Below are 25,228 nucleotides of genomic sequence, written 5' to 3' on the forward strand. Positions count from 1 at the left end.
ATACTGACATGGGGTTTTTGACAAAAGACTTCTTCGGATGTCTAGTTGATCCTAAATAAAAATTGTGTTGATCTGTTGTCCAGTATGGCCACCACAATGTCCATCTTGAAATTCTTGTTATCAATGCCAAAATAAAGAGATTAAAATCTTTTCACTATTCTCCTGAATGGGAGGTCCAGCAGACAAAATACTTTCAACGTGACTTATGATTACCTGTCCTAGCTACAGCATCAAGGCCTAAATGAAAATGGTACCCCTCTTAGGTTCAATATGGCTGCCATGGTGGATAATTTGGAAATCTTTTTTTGAGATGGTTTCAACACTCAGCAGTTGAAAAGAAGAATTGGTCTATCTTTAATTCTTGGAAGTTCTTGTTTTGACAGTAGAGCATCAAGGGACTTGTTTTATTTTTTTAATATACTCATCATGTTGAAAGGGTAAGGTACAGGTGAGGTGGGGACATGTTTATGTGAGCAAATTTATCACCATTTATCTTGTTTATTTTGTACAAAAATGCTATCATTTTCTTTCAGTCAGTGATTACTTTTAAGAATAACTAAATCATGAAATATTTCAGGAGGTGCAAAAGAGATTTCCAGATGGGCTGCCCCTTATTGACCCCGTAGAGGACATGGGTATTAAGGAGAAAGGACTTAAGGATATAGTGAAGGTTAGCACATATTCCTCAGAATTTAATCTAAGCTACAGATAAAGTAAAAAGATATTTTGTGTCAGTAAGAAAAAAGAGTATGTGTTAAGGCAATCTCTGTACTGAAAATAACGGTATAAAAATGAATCTGGAGATATTATCTTTTAAATGAAGAAAGCATAAAAAAATATTTCTTTTTCAGATATGTGATAGGATCTCAGTACATTGAAATGGTACCCCAACTAAGTCCATAAATTTAGTCTGTTGATAGGAAAGATGAATAAACATAGATGATTGTTTTTGAAAATATAAGCTCACAGAGGCTCAGGGACAAAGTTCCTACCCCTATACCTATAGGAAGGAGGTTTGCAATGACCCCCTCTTTTAAGAAAGAGCATGATATTCCCCAATTATGTTTGGATGTTCAGCATCATGGAATTAATGCTGATTCATTTTAAAAAGAAATGAAAAGCAAATTTTTCCTACATTTACTAATAATGAATGTGATGTATATACTAATCTACAGTAATTAATACAAATGTGTTGTATATGTTTTAAAAAAAAAGGATTGGTCATTTGTGCATATTTTCTTCTTTCAAGCTCTCTGTTTTTCTGTTTCCAGAAAATTGAAGCCTTTGAGCACAGACTACACTCACATCCCTTGGCCAAGGACCCAAAGTTAGAGGAATGGTACTCCTTGTATGAGGAGAAGGCAAAAGTAAGTGACAATCATTTTGTTTACCATTTCTGTACCAGCCAACTAAGAAAGAATCACAGCTTTTTAATATAGGTTACTGCTTAGAAGAGGTAACTGTTAATGAAATACAACAGATGGGGAAAACCAGAACCTCACAAGATATTGTTGAGGGTTGGTAGCTTTGACTGTATTTATTTGTCAAGAAAAAAGGATAAAATCCAGTGTCATGTTATGTTTCACTTTATGTTATACTGTAGTTCCTAATGCATTGCTCAATCAGTATGCTGTTGTCTTTGATGTAAGAAGACAAAAGCTACAGTAAGAGTCCAGTATCGCAGGCAAATACCATACTGCAAGAATTTAGTCCTGGGCATGTGCATTGTTTTCTTAAATGAAAATAAGATACATACTGTTTAAAAGTAATTATTTCAGTCATTGCTTGTGTACTTATCACTGATCTTGAGAAGGACAAAGTGGGAGTTTACAAAAGATTATGTTGAATAAATCCTTTATGCATAACTGACACAGACAACTTCATGTTTGTAACTAATAACTGCAAAATCAATAACTTAGACTTTTGTTTGCTTATAAGCAGATGTGTTTTCCAGTATCAAATTGAAAACCAGTCAATATGTGAAGAATTGTGTGGTGTGTTTGACCACTTGAATGTTACTCTGGTTATTTTAGTCACCTGAACAGACAGCTGTCCTGCAGCAAATTTTATTCAAGTCATGTTTAAAACATAATAAGTTGGGTGCATGCTGAGTTTTATAGCAGACCAAAATGCTTTCAATATGACTCTTGATTGCTTGTCTTAGCTTCAGCATCAAAGCCTCAACTACAGTTTGGTTTGGTTGACAAATGAGGCAGAGGTACTAATATTAACATTATTCCTGTCCTTAAATAAATGTCAGAGACAAAGGAGGCTTGATTTTAATTCCTAAGAAGTATGGCCACAGCCTGGCAAATCAATTCCTAATTAAAGTTTTATCTATAAAAAATAATGCTAAAAGTTGTTTGCTCACATAGGTGGGAGTCAGGCAAGAGTGATCTTCCATAGAATAGAGGGTTGTTCCATAGCCATGAATTAGTCCATACCTATTACATATCTTTCTCAGTTCAATTCCATTGCCACCCATGTCAAATGGTACAACCCACCATGACTTATTACAGGACTGATTATGGCAATGTTTCTTTCTTGGATGCCCAGACCATGGACATTTTATGACCTTGGCACCATCAGAAAGGAAACACTGGTTAATTTCTGTCAAGACTTCACTCTGCTAACAGATATAAATTGTAAACAGGCAAAACTAATTCTGATATCACTTTTTCTTATGCCTGATGTGACAGGTGATGTTGATCCAATGACACATATACTGCCCTGGCATCATAACACTGACTTCAGCATTGCAGATCACATGGTCTTTATCCAGTGTAGGATCATATCAATTTATGGCCAGAATAGTACAACAGTGCCATAGTACCATGACAGATCCATGTCGTTTCATGGACAGTATAATGCCACAGTGTCCAGGTGCCACAACAGACACATGTCAGTCTGTGACCAGTATAGTGCCACAGGTTCTGTTTGCCCAGAGAGACACATAGTAGTCCATGGCCAAGATTGTATCACAGTACTGAGGCAACATTATATACTCAGTGCATTACATTACTAATTACAGGGTTCCTGCTGGTCCTGGAATCCTGGAAAAGTTTTGGAATTTAAAAAATAAAATGATAGAGCCATGAAAAGTCATGGAATTTCTCACAACCTTGGAAAGTTTTGGAAAAGTCAGGGAACTTAGGACAGTGGAGTTCGAAAAATTTGCTAACTGCTAAATTCACAATGCACCGAACACAAATTAAAAAACTTGTTTCAAACATATCACAGTTACTATCAATAAACAGTTTCATTTCATGCAAGTGTATTTTTCATTGATATATATCTTGCTTTATATTAATTTACTTGACAATGCAAGGTATTTTGGTCCTTGATTTTTGTGAAATAGCCCGGAAAAGTTTTGGAAAAGTCATGGATTTTGTTTTTGTTTAAGTCTGCAGGAACCCTGTTATTATTTGTCCATGACCATTATAGATCTTTCTGTTGCCATCTAAGATAAGTGTCAAATGGCTTAATGACTTGATTCAACATCCTCAGGTGGAGAGACAGGTTGAGTTGCAGGCATATCAAATGGCTAGATTTTTTTCATCAATCTCAAAACAGTCTATTCAGCAGCAGAGTATTGCGCTCCTGTTGGGGCTCAGTTATCCCATACCAAGCTCAACACAACAATGTGCATAATTTATTGAACACTACTTTCTACTCCTTGTCATGGCTGCTGGTACTCAGCAACATTCCTACTCTACATCTCGATTGCCAGGAAGCAACCAGAAAACTCATGGCTTTGGTTTATGCCAGTGAGAAACTTCCACTCTACATGGACACCACGTCACATCCAGCAGTCTGCTTGGCTTCGAGACATCCAATCTGGTTAGGTTTGTTGCTGGAGGATACGACAGCTGTTTTGGCATGGAGTGATGAGTGGTCTTCAACAGATGTTGTAAACAACTCCTTCATAGCTGAGCCATCTGTCCTTCATCCTGGCTTCAATCTTCCATGACATCTGTGGACCACGCTGAACCGTTTCTGGACAGGACAGGGTTGTTATGCAGTCAACCTTTTCCTATGGGGCCAGGTCACTGACTCTTCCTGTAGCTGTGGTGCTCTACAGCTATGTCACACACTGTAAACAACTGTCCACTGACAAAGTTCCCTGGTAGATTGCAGGCTCTGCAACTTGCAGATGATGACCCTGTTTAATGCCTGACTGTACATGATAAATAATAAATAACACAGCCTAAAACCATGAGTCAAAAACCTGGCTGGCACTTGAGCTGGGGAGTCGGTCTTTCATGGCTTGTGTAGTAACAGAGTAACTTGGTACTTCTTTACCAAAGGCCATCGTTGCATCTGTTAATCTTCTTCATTTAACATTTGCAATAGGCCATCTAAGAGTCAGTTTCATGTACTCACATCAGTATCCTTGCCAAGATAAAATGAATGGGAAGGGCGCTATGCATAACAGAGGACATTTCCTTTATATTTGTTCCAGTCAACCATACTGCCATGATTGCACTTCCTTTCTTGTATCCTGCTGAGAGGAATTCAACTTTTCCAGCATAAGAGGGGACAGTGCACTGCTGCTTTATGGGCGATACATGTTATTTCACATCGCCTCCTTTTATGGTGTTATCTTTAATAACAGATATCCATAGCAATCTGTACTGAGTGCATGTTCTGCAGCAATTCAACATTTGGGATGTTGCTCCAGATGGTTTTTGCTGCTGGAGGCCAACATCAGTGTTTAGCTGGTTATAGATCCATTTTTCAATCTGCCCATACAGGCATAATGATTTGGAATGGTAAGAATACCCAGATGGTTTATCAACACTGTTCTTAATATTGTTTTAAAACTGAGATACTTGGTATCTGAAGTCAAGGACTTTCCCTTTGGTTTAAACACGAGTCCAGGTGTCTTCATGTTTATTATTGACAGTGTTGTGTCCTTTTGTGATTTGAAACTAACTGGTTGACATCCTACAAAAGCACCATGTTCAGTTTATTCTATATCACATTTGTAGCTCTTGTCTCAGTCAGATCGGCCTAGGATTTACATGTCAAGTACCATCTCAAGATTTTACCACTTGGGTATAGAATTCAAAACGGATTGGAACTGGGTCTCTTTTCCTCAAAAATGTGACCTGAAATCATCCTCTCGCTGAGATCGTATCCAAGCAAATGAGATAACCTTAATTGGCTTATGGCATTCCCTTATAGGACCAGCGAGTAGGAGCCAGTTTATGCAGATGTCAGCATCTCCAGAAGACAGTGGATTGTGACCTCCTCATGACCAACTATTTACACATCAGTCTTCTGGAGATGAAGGCCACAGTGAGTGCATTTCGTTGGTGGTAGGAGATGCTATAAGGAAGGGTGTACTCATTCTTTACAAAACAACTCTACTGTGATGAAATATCTCTGAAGACAGGAGGCACCTAATCCCCCTTACTTTGCCTCCTGGTTTGGGGTTTCTCAGGTGTTGTCTTAAGTGACAAATCCACATTCAAGCCTGACACAGTGTAGGAATCAGCTGATCCTAACTGAATGGTCAAGTTGCCCCTTGGTTTTCAGTCAAATCTGTATCAACTGGAACCAACTACTCATGGGTTTAGGTCAAAGCCTGGTCAGAGGAGACTTTCCATACAAGGGAATAATCTGGATACATACACTCAGCCTTCGTCAGCTCTGCAAGACATGAGAGAATCAAAGTGCAATCTTAACCTACTTGGTTCTCTGAAGTGGAAAAGAAATCATGGAAAAATGACAAGTTGAACTTGATAGCTGAAATTCCAAGGCAAATAACAGTCTTTTTTTACCTGTTTAAACTACCTCAGCAAAAGCCATTTAATCCAAACCCAGTTCTGTTGAACCTGCACATCTGGAACATATAAAATATTTCATAGAATAAGTGGACATAATGGCAAGAAGGCTTAATTCTCTGAAAGTGCATGATGAGTGGGAGCAGGAAACATGACTCCCTAAAGCATTGTTTCTTCAATAGCTAGCTTTCTTCAGTGACCTTTCAAAGTTAAGAGTTAGAATCCATCACTATAAAGGATACAGTTCCAAAATTTCAGACACATTTCAGCATCATGGAAAGTAGGTCAGAGTAATATACTTTTCATGTATTATTTTTTTTCTTCTTGTATGTGCATTATCAGATATTGCCAGAGACTGACAAACACCAATGTAATGTGCAGGTGAATTGGGTTGCCTTTCTGACAACTTTTTTTCTAAGTATGTTGTCGCATCTCTGCTTGCAGGATGTCATATAATTACCTCTGTGTCGTATAATTACATCTGGGTGCATTATTGTAATTTCTCACACATTTCAGCCTGCTTGCAGGATGTCATATAATTACCTCTGTGTCATATAATTACCTCTGGGTGCATTAATGTAATTTCTCACACATTTCAGCCTGCTTGTGTAGATTAGCTTGGTTTTGTTCTAGCAACAGGCTGTTATTGATAAAAGCCACAATACTGTGGTTATGTGTGAAAACTTTTGGCATGTATTAAAATATGTTGTATCATCCATATAGATTGGATCTGAAGTGAAGGCTTTCAAGGCAGAGTTGAAGAAGAAAAAGTCCCTCCTGCAGATGGATGAACTAAAGTGCAGGAAGAGAGTCTTGCGTCGTTTGGGTTATTGTACTGCTTCGGATGTGATAGAACTCAAGGGCCGGGTAGCATGTGAAATCAGTAGGTAAGTACACAATTGTTCTGTGTGATCAAAATTATAAATGACATCTCTGAAGAGATTTCAAAATGGTGTAGCAGCTGCTGTGTATGGCACTGTGTATGGCCCATACTAATAAGCTGAATGGCATTGTGGATAGCCTTGTATTCTACATGATGAAAGTACTTACATCTCTCCCTTGATAACTCGCGCACATTGGGGTCCAAAAACAGACTGCACTATATGCAAGGGCACGAGTTAACAAAGGGCTTCAAAACAAACTGCTAGACATCCAGAGAACTGCAGAGTTTGAGGGGGGGGGACTGGGCTGTTTAATGACTAAATCCTCGTTTTATAAACACATCGAGAATAATTGTCAATAAAGCACTTTTTTGATGAAGTTGTTCATTATTATCTATAAATTACATTTATTTTCAAAATTCCAACATCTGATAGATTGATAACATGATTCTAATTGGTTTCAACAGCCAACACGTTACATGAAAACATTTGTGTATTACGTCACAGCATTTTGTTTTGTTGACTAGTCTGGTTCCTGGAGTGATGTTTATTAGTATTTTTTTAAAACAAGGAGTCTACAAAGCAGGGAACCAGACAAACTGTTGATACACTACCAAACAAGATTCCTTTATAAAACACAGGCAACATTTATTTCGTGAGACAATCGTCTATGTCGAACTCAAGTTTTGCATTGTTCAATTAGTAAAATATTGATACCATGATTTTATTGCAAGTAATAGTGAAACTTCTTATCATCCTTGAGGATATCACTATGTGCGAATTCAGGAATTCTCTGAAACTCGTTTTCCCCACAATTGTCTGTATCTGTGAAACAAAGCTCATTTTGCTTGGTTGACTTGCTATCTTTAATTAAAGTTATGATTGAGTAGGTTAATTTAAGGTAATTAAAAATCAGACTCTTTGGACATGTCCAGCATATGTAAATGTTTTGGAAAATAGTGTTTGATGAGTTGGTGTGAGCACATTAACTAGAAATTAAGTATTTGAATTGAATAGAATCTGGCAGAAAAATTAAAGAAAATTATGGATCATTCTCGAAAATTTTGGATCATTGCTCATATTTTTGATGGAATTATTATTATGGATACAATGACATGAGCTGGTCAGCAGATACCCAGATCTTCCATCACAGTGCACTGGCAGATCTGGGTCTCTGCAGTTTGTTAGAAATAATCAGTAGAACAAATGTTAGGCCCCGATATTCTGGTGTATTATGTGATGGCAGATCATGATTTGTGTTGTTTGGAGTTGGATTTAACTTGTACATAGTAGATACAGTATCACTGTTTTAATTTTCAGTGTGGATGAACTGATTATTACAGAACTTGTTTTCAATGGAGTTTTCAATGAACTGACAATAGAGCAAAGCTGTGCACTGATGAGCTGTTTTGTGTTCCAAGAAAATTCTGGAGAAACTCCAAAACTTACAGAAGAACTGGCTGGGCCTCTTCGAATAATGCAGGTTTGTTACAATTATTCTTTCTCTTGTGAATTTCAAGCTCTGTAGTTCATTTGGCTAAGCATCATAAATGTTATCCACGTCTGTAACTGAATTTTCAAGTGAGCATCTTCAAATGTTGATAACATGTTTCATGAACTAATGATTTGAGTACCATTTACCTAACATACAGAAAAACACCACTCATTCAATACATGCTGATAAAGAGTGGTTATGTAATTTGGTACATGACTGAGCGGTTATGTTAAATGCCTCAGGTAAACAAACATTATCAGCATCATCTAGTTCTGTATAAATTATTCTCAGTTTTTACTAAATATATCTTTATGACATGATGTAAAAATGATTTTTTAAACCTGTGATGGTTCTCATAACTGCTCAATCCTTTATCAAAATGGACTTTTTCGTAGATCAAATGAGTGCATAGACTACTCTGATTCAGCATGTATCAAATGAGTGCATAGACTACTCTGATTCAGCATGTATCAAATGGGTGCATAGACTACTCTGATTCAGCATGTAGCAAATGGTTGCATAGACTACTCTGATTCAGCATGTATCAAATGAGTGCATAGACTACTCTGATTCAACATGTATCAAATGAGTGCATAGACTACTCTGATTCAGCATGTAGCAAATGGGTGCATAGACTACGCTGATTCAGCATATATCAAATGAGTGCATAGACTACTCTGATTCAGCATGTATCAAATGAGTGCATAGACTACTCTGATTCAGCATATATCAAATGAGTGCATAGACTACTCTCATTCAGCATGTATCAAATGGGTGCATAGACTACTCTGATTCAGCATATATCAAATGAGTGCATAGGCTACTCTGATTCAGCATATATCAAATGAGTGCATAGACTACTCTGATTCAGCATGTATCAAATGGGTGCATAGACTACTCTGATTCAGCATATATCAAATGGGTGCATAGACTACTCTGATTCAGCATATATCAAATGAGTGCATAGACTATGTATCAAATGAGTGCATAGACTACTCTGATTCAGCATGTATCAAGTGAGTGTTGATGCTCTATATGTCAATATTTCAGAGTCATGCACGAAACATACTTTGTAATCCTAGTAACATATAAAGATGATCAAATGAAAATGAACTGAACTACAGATCCATTTATCATTAACAGTGCTGAGCCAAATGAACTATAGTATAGTCAGTTTGATGCACCTTGATTGCCATTAAAAATGAAATACATGAAAAGTAATGGACAAATCTAAATATTTTTAAGCTTATTTGAGTTGAGTTATAAGGATATACTGTGGCATCCACATTTGGCAATTTTTAAATTTAAACTTTGTATTTTCATCATTTGTTCTTGCATCTTGATTGTTCATATGATATGAACAGCCAACAATGAGAATTATTCAGTCAAATAATAGCTTTCTTTGCAGTGAATTGGTACAGTGGTTATGACCAGCGTTACATTTTCAAGCAAGTCATGACAGGTTAACCTTGGGTGGCAGCCAATCACCCTTGTCCTTGTGCTGGTGGCAGCCAACAGCCAATCACCAGTCCTTTTACTGGTGGCAGCCAATCACCCTTGTCCTTTTGCTGCTAACAGCCAATCACCCTTGTCCTTTTGCTGGTGGCAGCCAATCACACTTGTCCTTTTGCTGGTGGCAACCAATCACCAGTCCTTTTGCTGGCGGCAGCCAATCGCCCTTGTCTTTTTGCTGGTAGCAGCCAATCACCCTTGTCTTTATGCTGGTGGTAGCCAATCATCCTTGTCTTTTTGTTAAATATACTAAGAAACTCTGTTTCAATTTTCTGCCTGAGTGTTTGTTCATGAACTATTGATATATGGGGCAAAATTTTAAAAAAATTCATCAAATATTTTGAAAAAATATACAGGAGTATGTTCAGGAATAAACTTAAAAATAGAGTTGGTCATAATTGTCTTAGTATTAAAAATTTAGAGAAATAAATTGTGTAGCCAGTCAAAGGACCCAGGGCAGAGAGGATCTAAATCTGCCTTTACAGAGATGACATACACTCTGGATTTTGTGAAAATGTTAAAAACATTTAGTGAAAATTCTGCTTTCTGAATTATATTGATAACATTTTTAAAAATTTAAACTTTGGGGGCAAAATTTTAACAGTGATGTTCTTTGTGCACACAGTTGGAGAATATCATTTTTTAGTATGTAACAGTATGTAGATAAGAAGAAACCAGTTGATTAGACTTTAAATAGGTGGAAAGTGGTGGAGAGAGACGTAAGAAGCGGGAAAAGTAATGTTTTTGGATATTGTTTTTAGACTGACATGTTGAAGGAAATTCAGGGTTCTGGAATTGGAGGAATGTATACTCTGTTTATTTCCACTGGATTGTAATTGTTACTGTGTTCATTAATATACTTTTAGGAAGATGCACTATGATCATTTTAGAAGTTTGTTACTTTTAGTGAATGTCTTTTACATTCTTAATGAGCTGTCTAGATTCTGAAAAGTTGAATCTAGGATTCTTGTTAAGCATGCTTTTGAGTTAGCACATCTGCTTTTACCATCACACCAATAGCACCATATTATGAGTTCCATAAGATTTGGTTATGGAATTACACCAAAATTGTCAGGTGCCTGATGTCTGGCGATAGAATGGTACGAAATTATCAGTTGCCTGAAGTCTAGTGATAGAATAGTACCAGATTGTCAGTTGCCTGAAGTCTAGTAATAGAATAGTACCAGATTGTCAGTTGCCTGAAATGTAATGACAGAATGGTACCAAATTGATAGTTGCCTTAAGTCAAGAGATGTGATAGAATAGTACCAAATTGGCATTATTTTTTAAATTTGGTTTATGATAGAGCTCAGTTGCACTAAATGCCTGACTAAATTTGCTTTTGTCAGTTGGTACAAGTTCATCAACTTTTTGACCACAAAACTTTTTAGTTATTCACACAGAGTTTTGAAAGTGAACTTCTGATATTGATCTTTTCACAGACACACAAATTGTTTTATGCCATTTTTAAATAAAATCTGAATCAAGAAACATTCCTAAAGATTATCAACATTTGATGGATGGAATTATAGAATATTTTTTGCAATTTTAGCTGTTTTAGCCATTATAGAAGAAGTCTTGACCTGGTACTAAAATTAATACAAGAATTAATCTAAGACTTTTTTTTTGAATTTGTCAATGGTTCAGTTATCTTCAAATTTTGGATCAATTTAGTAATTACATGTAATTGTCTTCCATCTAAAAGCCTGATAAGTAATCAAAAAAGTAAGTTGTTACATGCTAAATTATTTATATATTTGAGGTAGCAAGTCTTCATAAAGCAAGTCTTCATACTCTATCTCTTTGGTTTTACAAATGATGATAATGTTGATAGATTGATGGATAGATACAGTCATAGATTAGAGTATGATGTATGTATAATTATATAGAAATATAGTTTTCTTGTCATATGCACACTGTTTAGGACACAGCAAGGCGGATAGCACGAGTCACTAAAGAGGCCAAGCTGGAGATTGATGAGGAGGAATATGTTGGAAGCTTCAGGCCACAGATGATGGATGTTGTCAATGCCTGGTGTAAAGGGGCGTCATTTGCACAGATTTGTAAAATGACTGATATATTCGAAGGTAAGGACCAAATCTCATACATTAAACATCTTGAACAGGAATTTTGTACAGGAAAGTTCTGGAAGTGAAGTCAGTTTCTTTAGCAAAACTGGAAACAAATAGGCACAGGATTGTTTGTAATGCATAAAGCTACACTCTTTGTTGTGGCATCAGAACAAGTTTCTTTATAGAACTAAGGGTCTGTATGAATCCTCATATAAGTCTAGCATACATTCTCGTTAGCACAACTAAGTCTGCGTTTTCTGATTGATTTCTGTGAAACTTGGTAAATATTATGGTAATTATTTGAAGGTGCACATACTGACAAATCACTTTGCTTCTGCAGATTTTAAGAGTTATTAAACATTTGGACTGAAAGCAGTTTGACAGAATCTTGTAAATACAAAGAGTCTGACATTTTTCAGTCAATTTCAATTAATTCAGTAAGTGTTGTGATCATCACCTGGTGATGCACATATCTATAAATCACTTTGCTCCTGCTGTATTGGAGTTAATGTCCTGCTGTATTGGAGTTAATGTCCTGCTGTATTGAGTTAATATCCTGCTTTATTGGAGTTAATGTCCTGCTGTATTGGAGTTAATGTCCTGCTGTATTGGACTTAATGTCCTGCATTTATTGGAGTTATTGGAGTTAATGTCCTGCAGTTATTGGAGTTAATGTCCTGCTGTATTGGAGTTAATGTCCTGCAGTTATTGGAGTTAATGTCCTGCAGTTATTGGAGTTAATGTCCTGCTGTATTGGAGTTAATGTCCTGAAGTTATTGGAGTTAATGTCCTGCAGTTATTGGAGTTAATGTCCTGCAGTTATTGGAGTTAATGTCCTGCTGTATTGGAGTTAATGTCCTGCAGTTATTGGAGTTAAGTGCAGTGGATGACATTCTTTTGGTGTATGGAAGTCTTTCTGTGCACATAATCCTGCTGTACTGTCGTTCAGTGAAATGTATGACCAACTTTTGGTGCATGTAGCCTTGCTTTGGTGTAGTTAAATGCAGTGCTTGACAGTCTTTTGGTGCATATTGTCCTGCTGTACTGTCAGTCAGTGCAATGTATGACCGACTTTTGGTGCATATTGTCCTGCTGTACTGTCAGTCAGTGCAATGTATGACCGACTTTTGGTGCATATTATCCTGCTGTACTGTCATTCAGTGCAATGTATGACAGTCTTTTGGTGCATATTGTCCTGCTGTACTGTCAGTCAGTGCAATGTATGAAAGTCTTTTGGTGCATATTGTCCTGCTGTACTGTCAGTCAGTGCAATGTATGACAGTCTTTTGGTGCATATTGTCCTGCTGTACTGACATTCAGTGCAATGTATGACAGTCTTTTGGTGCATATTGTCCTGCTGTACTGTCAGTCAGTGCAATGTATGACAGTCTTTTGGTGCATATTGTCCTGCTGTACTGACATTCAGTGCAATGTATGACAGTCTTTTGGTGCATATTGTCCTGCTGTACTGTCAGTCAGTGCAATGTATGACAGTCTTTTGGTGCATATTGTCCTGCTGTACTGTCAGTCAGTGCAATGTATGACAGTCTTTTGATGCATATTGTCCTGCTGTACTGTCAGTCAGTGCAATGTATGACAGTCTTTTGGTGCATATTGTCCTGCTGTACTGACATTCAGTGCAATGTATGACAGTCTTTTGGTGCATATTGTCCTGCTGTACTGTCAGTCAGTGCAATGTATGACAGTCTTTTGGTGCATATTGTCCTGCTGTACTGACATTCAGTGCAATGTATGACAGTCTTTTGGTGCATATTGTCCTGCTGTACTGTCAGTCAGTGCAATGTATGACAGTCTTTTGGTGCATATTGTCCTGCTGTACTGTCAGTCAGTGCAATGTATGACAGTCTTTTGGTGCATATTGTCCTGCTGTACTGTCAGTCAGTGCAATGTATGACAGTCTTTTGGTGCATATTGTCCTGCTGTACTGTCAGTCAGTGCAATGTATGACAGACTTTTGGTGCATGTAGTCCTGCAATATTGTAATTTAATGCAGTGAGTGACAGTCTTTTGGTGCATATTGTCGTGCTGTTTTAATAAATTTCCATGAAACATGGTGAATATTATGATATTCAGGCAATGTGCATTTTGTCAAATCACTGTGTTCTCCCAGGTTTTTAAGAGTTGTTTCCCTTAATTTATCTAAAGCTGAAAGAGCAAGGTCAGCAAAGTCTTGTGAATGCAAATAGTCTCAAATTTTTCAATGGATTGCCATGAAACTTGGTAAAGAATACATGTTTTATCTGAAAATGCACGTAGCAACAAACCACTTTTCTCCTGTGTAGCAACTATTACCCAAGTTGTCTTGTAGCTGAATTCAGTGCATGACAGAATCTTACGAAGGCAGGTAATTTCAGTTTGTACTGGATCACCATGAAACTCTGTACATGTCCGTCATTTGAATTTACTGCCTTCACACTAGTCTAACAGGTTTTGATGAATGAAACTCTGTACATGTCCGTCATTTGAATTTACTGCCTTCACACTAGTCTAACAGGTTTTGATGAATGAAACTCTGTACATGTCCGTCATTTGAATTTACTGCCTTCACACTGGTCTAACTGGTTTTGATGAATGAAACTCTGTACATGTCCATCATTTGAATTTACTGCCTTCACACAACTAGTCTAACAGGTTTTGATGAATGAAACTCTGTACATGTCCATCATTTGAATTTACTGCTTTCACACAACTAGTCTAACAGGTTTTGATAAATGAAACTCTGTACATGTCCATCATTTTAATTTGCTGCCTTCACACAACTAGTCTAACAGGTTTTGATAAATGAAACTCTGTACATGTCCATCATTTGAATTTACTGCCTTCACACAACTAGTCTAACAGGTTTTGATAAATGAAACTCTGTACATGTCCATCATTTGAATTTAATGCCTTCACACAACTAGTCTAACAGGTTTTGATAAATGAAACTCTGTACATGTCCATAATTTGAATTTACTGCCTTCACACAACTAGTCTAACAGGTTTTGATGAATCATAGTGGTACATGTTCATGTCCATTATTTGAATTTACTGCCTTCACACAACTAGTCTAACAGGTTTTGATAAATGAAACTCTGTACATGTCCATAATTTGAATTTACTGCCTTCACACAACTAGTCTAACAGGTTTTGATAAATGAAACTCTGTACATGTCCATAATTTGAATTTACTGCCTTCACACAACTAGTCTAACAGGTTTTGATGAATCATAGTGGTACATGTTTATGTCCATCATTTGAAGATGCATATGTTGATAAATCATGCTTCTTGTGCGATTCTTTTTAGAGTTATTGCCCTTTGGACTAAGAGCTGGATATAGAATATGAACAACACTAATCTCGTGGTTTTCAGCAGAACACCTTGAAACTTTGGGTAAATCCAAAGTAGTGTCTTAATCCAAATGTCAGTGAACACTTAAGTAATTCCAATGAATATTTAAATCAATAATCCTTTCAAGTTAAGTCTGACAGACTGATCTAAAACAGGAGTGAATTATTTGTTTATCAAAGCCCTGTTTATACACATTTTCAATAGACCTACAACATAATTGAACATGAACATTTCCAATGGAAAAATGTAGTCTAACTGTAACCAAGACTGACCTTGAACTCAACCAATATAAATGTTGTTTACAATTTACATTCATGCACAAAAGTTAGCAATGTAAACTTTCTTTTTACAACTTACAATCATGGACAAAAGCACATAATATAAATATACCTAACAATATTCGTTGTGTATTATTAGTCATTGTTTTTGTAAATAAACAGGCAGCATTATTCGAGCTATGAGGAGGCTTGAAGAGACACTGCGACAGATGTGTCAGGCAGCTAGAGCAATAGGGAATACAGAACTGGAGAACAAGTTTGCTGAAGGTTAGTAGGCTTTACTATTTATCGCCATGAGACAGTTTCAGTCAGTAGCATGATATATTTCTACCTTTTCCCAATGGAAACTATTTTACGTTTTGAAGTAGTTCCAAAAACCCATATATAACACTTAGGCCTTGAAAAATTTGCAGGTTGAAAACATTTTAGGATGAAATAAGAAAATGCAAGAAGAAAAAATCCCTTTTACAGAATTAAGCATAAAATGAAATTTGTTCTTTCATTTAGTGGTTTTAAATATAGTTATTTACAGGAATGTGATATTTCATTATAAATATAATCAATATCTGAATATAGCCAAAGTATCTAATATAGTGGAAATATAGCTTTCACTACCCAAGTCCTATCAAGTAGATGGGACTTGTAAACCTTGGATGGTAGCTCATCTAGGAGAAGGAAAACTCCGATTCCAAACCTCTGCTGCCTTGTGGCTATACCCACTCATGGGAAAGGCTAAGGGAGTAAACCCCGACAGAAAATCCGGAGATGGAGTCCCTAAAGTGGTCTGACATTGACTTCAATGTCATTCCGGCAACTCATGCGACACCGTTGGTGCCAAGCTGTATTGACATTCGTCGTTCCCTTGGGCACACCAGCTGCGTGGAGAGGGAGGATCTGCTTCATGGACAACAGCTGATTCTCCATACTACCCTGTCCAGGCTTCATAGCTCCACTGGAGAGGACACTCCAGCGTTGTCGTACGGCGTCGGCACAACACAAGAAGTAGCAGTTTACCGGTTCTAAGTCAAAGCTCGATTGGCGTAGAGCTAGGTGCCAAGGGTTACTTCTGATGGTGGGAGAGATCATCAGGTCTCACTGGACAGCTACCACCCGCCTCAAGCTGGGCAGCCCCCAGTCAGTAAGGTGCTGCCCGCCATGGCCTGCCTGCTTCACTGGGTGCGTGGAGCTTAGAGAACCATCTCGACAAGTGGGCCACAAAACTCCGCACCAGGAAAGACTAAAAGAAGAAATAAGAAGACTCCAACTCTTCGTTTTGCAACCTGGAACATCAGGACCATGTGTCCTGGATTGACCGCTGACCTACAACAGATTGACGATGTACGGAAGACTGCCGTCATTGACAGAGAACTCTCCTGACTGAACATTGACATTGCCTGCTTCCAGGAGACCCAACTGGCTGACAGCGGCACAATCAGGGAAGCCAATTACACGTTCTTTTGGCAGGGGAAGCCCTCGGATGAACCTAGGCAGCATGGTGTAGGCTTTGCCATAAAGAACACGCTAATCGCCTTCATTGAACCTCCATCATCAGGTACTGAGAGAATCCTTGCCCTCCGGCTGTCAACATCCTTAGGCCCGGTCAACATCTTCAGCGTGTACGCCCCAACCCTCTGCTCCACCTACGAGGAGAAAGACAAGTTTTATGAGGCTCTGGATCAGGCAATATCCAGTATCCCCAACAATGAAAGCCTTTACTTACTAGGAGACTTCAATGCTAGAGTGGGAGCTGACCATGAGGCCTGGCCCACCTGTCTCGGCTTTTACGGAAGGGGCAAGATCAACGAGAATGGTCAGCGACTGCTGGAGATGTGCTGCTTCCACAGCCTATGTGTGACCAACACTTTCTTCAAATGCAAGGAGATCCACCAGGTGTCATGGAGACACCCACATTCACGCCACTGGCACCAGCTAGACCTCGTCATCACCAGGCGTGCAGAACTGGCCAGTGTCCTCCTCACCCGCAGCTACCACAGTGCCGATTGTGACATGGACCATTCCCTCATGGCCAGCAAGGTGCGAATATTACCCAAGAAGCTGCACCATGCCAAGAAGAAGGGTAACCCATGCATCAACACCTGCTGTGCAAGCAACCCAGAGAAAACACAGCAGTTCATCAGCAAACTGAAGGAAGCCCTCACCAAAGTGACACCTGATGACACCATTGACTCCAAGTGGTCCCATATCCATGACTCTGTGTACAATTCAGCCATCACAGCTTACGGGAAGAGGGAGCGAAAGAATGTCGACTGGTATGAGGCAAACTGGGAGGAGATGGAGCCCGTGACTGAGGCAAAGAGGAAAGCTCTCCTGGCATACAAGGCTGCACCTAGCCCCAGAACACTACAAGCCCTCAGGATTGCAAGGAACAATGTCTAGAAGACTGCCCGCCGCTGTGCCAACACCTACTGGCTGAACCTTTGCAACAGTATACAGACAGCTGCTGACACTGGGGATACAAGAGGAATGTATGAGGGTATCAAAAAGGTGACATGCCCCCCCGCCCCCGCTACAAGACCGCCCCCCCCCTCAAGTCCAAGACGGGCAAAGTCATCACAGACCAGGGGAAACAACTGCAGCGATGGGTTGAGCACTATCTCGAGCTATATGAAACCCAAAACAATGTCACTGGAACTGCCCTGGACGCCATTTCAGACCTGCCTGTCATGGAGGAGCTAGACACACAGCCCACCCTGGAAGAGCTCGGAAGAGCCATCGATTGCCTTGCCTGTGGGAAGGCTCCTGGAAGCAACGGCATTCCGCCTGAAGTCCTCAAGAGCGGAAAACCAGCACTGCTCCAGCCCCTACACACACTCCTTTGCCTTTGCTGGGAACAGGGATACATCCCACAGGACATGCGTGACGCCAACATCGTCACTTTGTACAAAAACAAAGGAGACCGTAGTGACTGCAACAACTATTGGGGCATCTCCCTCCTCAGCATCGTTGGAAAGGCTTTCGCCCATGTTGCCTTGGCGCGCTTGCAGATCCTAGCCTCCTGCGTCTACCCAGAGTCCCAGTGTGGATTTCGAGCTGGCAGGTCAACTGTAGACATGATCTTCTCACTACGTCAGCTGCAGAAGTGTCGCGAGCAGCAGATGCCCCTCTACATTGCCTTCATAGACCTGACGAAGGCATTTGACCTGGTTAGTCAGAGTGGACTCTTCAGACTCCTGCAGAAGATCGGCTGCCCTCCACGTCTGCTTGCTGTCATCATGTCGTTCCACGAGAACATGCACTGCACAGTGTGCTTCAGTGGCGCAACATCTGAAGCATTCCCAGTCATCAGCGGAGTCAAACAAGGCTGTGTCCTTGCGCCGACGCTCTTTGCCATCTTCTTCTCCATGCTTCTCCAGTACGCATTCAAGGACTGCAGCGAGGGAGTGTACATCCATACCAGGGCTGACGGCAAGCTCTTCAACATCGCCCATCTCCGTGCTAAGACTAAAGTCACAGAGGTACTCATCCGTGAATTGCTCTTCGCCGACGATGCAACCTTGACATCACACATGGAAGATGGACTGCAGCAGCTGGTATGCCGCCTCTCCCATGCTTGTAAGGAATTTGGACTGACCATCAGTTTGAAGAAAACGAACGTCATGGCGCAGGACACAGACTCCCCTCCCTCTGTCACCATCGATGGGTACAACTTGGAAGTTGTCGAGAACTTCACATACCTCGGGTCTAACATCTCCAGCTCAGTCTCCATTGATTCTGAGGTGAACGGCAGGATTGCCAAGGCGGCAGCAGTGATGGCCAGACTTAACCAGAAAGTCTGGAACAACCCCAACCTCACAGAGAAGACCAAACTGCGTGTCTACCAAGCCTGCGTACTCAGCTCACTTCTCTACAGCAGCGAAACATGGACCACCTATGCAAGACACAAGAGGAAACTCAACAGCTTCCACCTGAGATGTCTGCAGCGCATTCTGCACATCCAGTGGCAGGACAAAGTACCCAACACAGAGGTTCTTGAACATGCCAACATGAACAGCATGTTCTCCATTCTCAGTGAGAGGCGCCTTTGCTGGCTTGGCCATGTCAAAAGAATGGACCCAGGTCGCATCCCCAAGGATCTGTTATATGGGGAGTTAGCAGAAGGTGCACGACCAACTGGACGACCACATCTGCGCTACAAAGATGTTTGCAAGAAGGATATGAAGATGGCAAACATCAATGTCAACGACTAGGAGAGCTGTGCAAACAACCGTTCTAGCTGGCGCCTAGCTGTCAGGCAGGGAGTTCAAAATGCAGAGGAAGAGAGAAGAATAAAACAGGCTGAAAAGAGAGCTAGAAAGAAGGATAGACAAAAGCTTACTTTGGAGCTACGCCATCGTCTCCCGTAGACAGACGGATGCCAAGAAAAATAGCTTTCACTGTGTCTGTCAGTTTGACTATACCCCTGGTATGTAATATCAAGGGAAAATAGCTATAACAGTTTGTCATTCTGACTGTACCTCAAGTATGTAATATAGTGGAAATATAGCTGTCACTGTGTCTGTCAGTTTGACTATATGCCTGGTATGTAATATCGGGGGTAAATAGCTATCACTGTGTCTGTCAGTCTGACTGTACCTCAGGTATGTAATATGGTGGAAATATAGCTGTCACTGTGTCTGTCAGTCTGACTGTACCTCGGGTATGTAATATGGTGGAAATATACCTGTCACTGTGTCTGTCAGTCTGACTGTACCTCAGGTATGTAATGTAGGGAAAATATAGCTATCACTGTGTCTGTTTGCCTGGACCATCAAAGGGGTAGCTAACTCTTGTTTTCTTCCTTGGTAAATGATCTTTGTAAGTTAGACTACTTCAAGTGCATGTCCATTTATGTGGCTTATTCTTACATGTTGGGTTAAATATTGAAAGTATTTGGGAAACACACATAGACAAGTTAGCAAAATTATTTTTTTAATTACCTCAACACGGGTAGAGCATATAGTGTTTGTTACCTTTGCCTGTCTCTCCATATAACTATGGTTAGGTTTTGCTTTTAGGTAATCTTTAGTTCTGCTGATTCCTGGATAAAAAAGAGTTTATCATCTGACACCTGTCAGTTAGCACAAGTTTTTTATCACTATTCCTCCTAAACTACATGGAGAAACTAATTAAAATGATAGCACATGGACACCCAATATGACCACTACTGAAGCCATCTTGAAAATTTTGCTATTGTTTCTTCTCCCAAATGAAAAGACTTTACTAATATAGGGTTTTCACCAGAAGACTTCTTATGATGTCTAGTTGAACAAAAATTAAATTTGTGCCAAAATGACATCCAGTATGGCCACCACATCAGCCTTTTTGAAAAGCTTATTGCTACTCTTGAATGAAAAGTCATATTGACACAGTCCTTTTCACCAGAATTCTTCTTATTGTAGTTTGTTGGCCTTAAATAAAAATGGTGCTGCTTGTAGAGCCAATATGGTCACCACCTTGAGAATCTTGATATTGTAACTTCTCCTAAATGATGATTGTTATCAATATGGGTTTTCCTTACAAGACTTTTCATGATATTTAAATGAAAACAATGCTGCAGAGACATCCAACATGGCTGCCAAGGTGGCCATCTTTTAAATTTCTCATCACTTTTCTGGAATAATGGTCATTAGCGTGGTGTTTTCAACTGAAAGATTTGTGATGTCTAGTTGGTCATAAAGGAAAATGCTGATCTGACCTCCAGTATGGCTACCGCAAATGGAAATCTTATTGATTCTACTTCTCTGAGATGGCATCAGCCTTGTGCTTTCAAGAAAAGATGTGATGTCTTCTTGGTCCAAAATGATGCCCACAATTGCAACTATAACATCCACCTTGAAAATCTTGTTATTGTCACTTAACTGGAATGGAAAATTATATCACAATGGGGTTTTCATACTTTTCTTGGTCCTACATTAAAATAGTGCTGATCTGATGTCCACCATTATGGCCATCTTGAAAATATTGTTATTGCTACTCCTGTTTAAATGAGATGTCATTTTGGCATGGGGAGGAGTTCTTATGGTGTATGATTAGTACTAAATGAAAATGATGCAAACTGACACTTAATACAGGCACCATGGTGACATATTGAAAATATTATCTTTACTTATCTCAAATGGATGGATATATCAACATGGGGATTTGACTAAATGACTTCTAATGATGCCTACTTGGTCCCCAATGAAAATGGTTCCAATCTGATAACCAGTATGTCCACCATAGCAGCTAATTTGAAAATCATGTTATAACTGAAGAATATCAAAAATACCATTCACACTCAGTTAAAAGGAAGAATTGGTCCCTTCAAAGGACACTTGTTTAAACACTGAGAGGGGGCATTCCATGCTGTATAAATAATTTCATAAGGATAGCATAAGGATTAAATACATGATTCCAGAGGTGAAAAGCATGTGTACAGCTACTAGACCATCTGTACCTATTACTTTTACATTCACTCCTAATTGTATCATCTTTATTTAAATATCTGTTTAATTGATTTCCTGCCTTATGCAAAAAAATGAAAAATGTTATTTTTTAAGTGTTATGGTAATGTACCTTTTTGTTTCAGGAATTCGTAGAATCAAGAGGGACATTGTGTTTGCTGCCAGTTTGTACTTGTGAAGAGATCAAATTATTCTGGGATGAGTCAAGTGTTACATTAGACCAGTGAAGATTTAATTCATATGAAAAAAATTCTGGTCAGAGTTGCTAGTAGCAGATGTTCCAGGCATCCATCTTTTGGTGAAGAAGGCTGGCAGATTGCCTTTTAAATCATATAAACAGTAATCATTCCAGACATCCATCTTGTGGTGAAGAAGTCTGGCAGATTGCCTTTTAAAACATAAAAACAGTAATCATTTAAAGTGGCAGGTTCATAAAAGTTATATTCATGTGCAGTTCGAACGATAAGGAATTGCAGCAACATTAGCTTCATCACTTAGCCCATATTTTCATCCCTTTTTATATCGTCATATTTTGTTACTTTACCCCAATCCCCACATTGGCCTACAGTAGCCATGTCTTGACACCATCCCATACTTCAAACCCTTATTTTTATACCAGTCCCTAGTCACAACAACCTGCCCTAACTCAGATACTGTTCTGTTAACAATTATCAGTATCACTTTTTAACAGCTACCAGTAATGTTGTTTCTTTCAGAGTTTGCAGCAACACTGCACTGATCAAGTTCCTTGTATATTTTCTTCATTCATCTTCATCTACATTTTTTAAGAATTTTACAGCATAAAGAATATCATACTTATGTTAGTCACTAAAAGTTAAGTTGGACAGAACATATGAAAAATATCAGTGTAGGTTAGAATAATAATTGTATTGGAATGAAATGACAGGAAATTTTAGTGCCATTTTCAGAATTGGCTCAGTCACACACATTTACTTTTGTTGTCCTATTGAAAAGCTACGGTGAAACTTTAACATTTTATGTTTTGTTTAGGTCTTATTGCTTCATTCTGCTGAATTCAAGGTATATTCTTCACTTATTTACTAATAATAGTAATGATTATCTTGAGGACATCTGCAGGATGCAATAACATTGGCTCATTTGGTATTGTGGTACCGTACGTAACCCCAAAACAAGTCCTCTCTACAAACATTAGCGAAACAAAGTCAGATATAGGTATTTAAAGTCAGGTGCTCTGTACCAACATCAGTGAAACAAAGTCAGTTAAGGATATTTATTTTTGTAAATTTCATTTTTACTAAAATTAGATTTCTTGTATTCTGAGTTGATGCCTGTGCATTGGTAATGGTAATGAATGCATTTTTACAAATATTTAATTGACGTGATCATTGCTGCATCATTTATTTAATTTTTTTTAAACCTGATTATTGGATTTAACAGTTCTGTTAACAAATCAATCAGGCCAAGAGTCATGTGGTGATTACTGTATCTTTTAGAAGCCATATTCCCATTGGGTTTTTTAAGTACATATTTCAAAGTGCACTACTTTTCATATCAAATAACAACTACACCAACAAGAACAATATAATCATTTGGATTGAAAATTTAGATTTGTATTTTATCAGCTTATTCAACTGCAGCAGGAGGGTGTCTTAAAAAAGTGTAATATACAATGTAAATTTGTAAATAAAGATTTAGAGATGTTTTTGAATTTTGTGTTTCTTACCCATCAGATAGAGGGCTACTAAACCCAAACGCATAATCTGGCTTATTCTCCAAATAATAACATGATGCACTTGCTACAAAACCCCAACAATTATTTCTAGTATCTGCAAGATGTGGAATGTGACCGACACTAGTTTAGCTTATTTCGTACTACCATCAATTGCTTGCGGTTTGGTAACACTATCCATGTACTGTTTATTGGTAAGATTGGATGTAGATACATACAGGCACGTACGTAGAAGTTATCTTATTATCAACCATATCGATCGCACCTGTAACTGTACCACTGGATTTTTTTAAGACAATTGGCATCTGCAAATGTAATTTCACTTGCTGATGCTGCACTTCTTTCAGCGCCAACATAAAATTTATTTGTTAGATCAAATGGGGCAACCGGATTATAATTCATTGTTATTTTATTCGAGCCCATGTTTAGCATACCTGTAATTGTACCATCGGTTTGCTAAACCTAAAGTGCATCAGCAGCTCGACCTGTTATATCAAAAGCACTGCTTGTTGCAGTAATTGATCTCAGGTCAGCACAAGATCTATTTGTAATATCATATCCAGCAGTTGCATTATATGACCTTGTTGTCTTATCCGGTCCTATATCTAACGAGCCAGTCATCATATTGCCGGATTTTATTACAAAGTTGTTCTTGACACACATTACATTTGTTACAGAATCGTTATTGATCAAAATTATATTATTAAGTTGGGTATTAAATAATAATTTCCTACCCATATCTAACATGCCAGTCATAGTCCCACCAGATAATTACTACTTATAATTATCGACTGAACTATGTTGTACATAGCATACCACCTGTGAATTATTTAAGTTGGGGTGGGGGGTATTCTGTCTTAAGATTTACGATCTTTTTTATACTCTTTTTTGTTATTTCCAGTCATCTTTCCACCAGTTATTGACAACTTACTATTGTTGACAGCATTAAATTGGGCAAAACTTACTGCTTGTGAGCTATCTACATTGATAGGTGGATATCTTGTCTCAAGGTCTAGCACTCGCTGACCTGACATTCTTAAGTTACTAGTCATCTTTCCACCTGACAGTGATGACTTGTTTTGTAGTTGATTATGTTGTCTTCGATCTGCTGTTAAATCTTCACCAAGTTTACAAAAATAAAATCAAATTTCATATTTTTGACCATAAACATCGACTTGTCCAATATACATAAACGGATTTGGCATATCCCAAAATATCTGATGATCTTTGACAGAAAAATCGATTTTTTAAAATCTTTTTTTTTGCAAGATGATATCTGACATTATATCGTGATTGCGCTGCAATATTAACTTGATCATGCTGAGTTATAATACCTTGTTCATCGGCAAGTTGATCATCAGATACAGGAAACAAATATGTTTTAAGATCAAATTGTGATTGTTGTAGATGCTGATGTGATGTTGTCAGTCTATTAGAATCTTCAATTTTATCTGGATCAGCTCGAAGATCAGACAGTCATTGAAACATATCATTTTTATCAGTGACAGTAGACATAAAACTTTTATCTTATAAGAGTAATAAAAATGCCAGACGAAATAACAAGTATTGTCAGATCAAAAATCTTAAATATGAAGCTGCTGTTTGATGCAATTAAAGTTTTTATGAGCAATGATAAAAATGATATCAAGCTTGTTCTTATCGTTGGATACGACAGAGAAGCACTAAACATATATG

The 25,228-nt window shown here is 38.4% G+C and overlaps 1 protein-coding gene across 1 annotated transcript in view; it reads left to right on the forward strand.

Moving 5' to 3' along the window:
• LOC149806341 (exosome RNA helicase MTR4-like) overlaps positions 1-23,506 on the forward strand; it is a 76,543-nt gene extending 53,037 nt beyond the window's left edge. Inside the window, exons 20-26 of the mRNA XM_089951784.1 lie at positions 578-670; positions 1,272-1,367; positions 6,513-6,676; positions 7,991-8,153; positions 11,602-11,764; positions 15,542-15,646; positions 21,948-23,506. Of these exons, the coding sequence (XP_089807910.1) occupies positions 578-670; positions 1,272-1,367; positions 6,513-6,676; positions 7,991-8,153; positions 11,602-11,764; positions 15,542-15,646; positions 21,948-22,000 (837 nt within the window). The 3' untranslated portion in view covers positions 22,001-23,506. The remainder of the gene's footprint in view (positions 1-577; positions 671-1,271; positions 1,368-6,512; positions 6,677-7,990; positions 8,154-11,601; positions 11,765-15,541; positions 15,647-21,947) is intronic.
• The last annotated feature ends 1,722 nt before the right edge of the window (positions 23,507-25,228 follow it).

The sequence above is a fragment of the Sinohyriopsis cumingii genome, chromosome 1 (genome assembly GCF_028554795.1).
Source record: "Sinohyriopsis cumingii isolate HCF-2022 chromosome 1, ASM2855479v2, whole genome shotgun sequence".
NCBI classification, from domain to species: Eukaryota; Metazoa; Mollusca; class Bivalvia; order Unionida; family Unionidae; genus Sinohyriopsis; species Sinohyriopsis cumingii.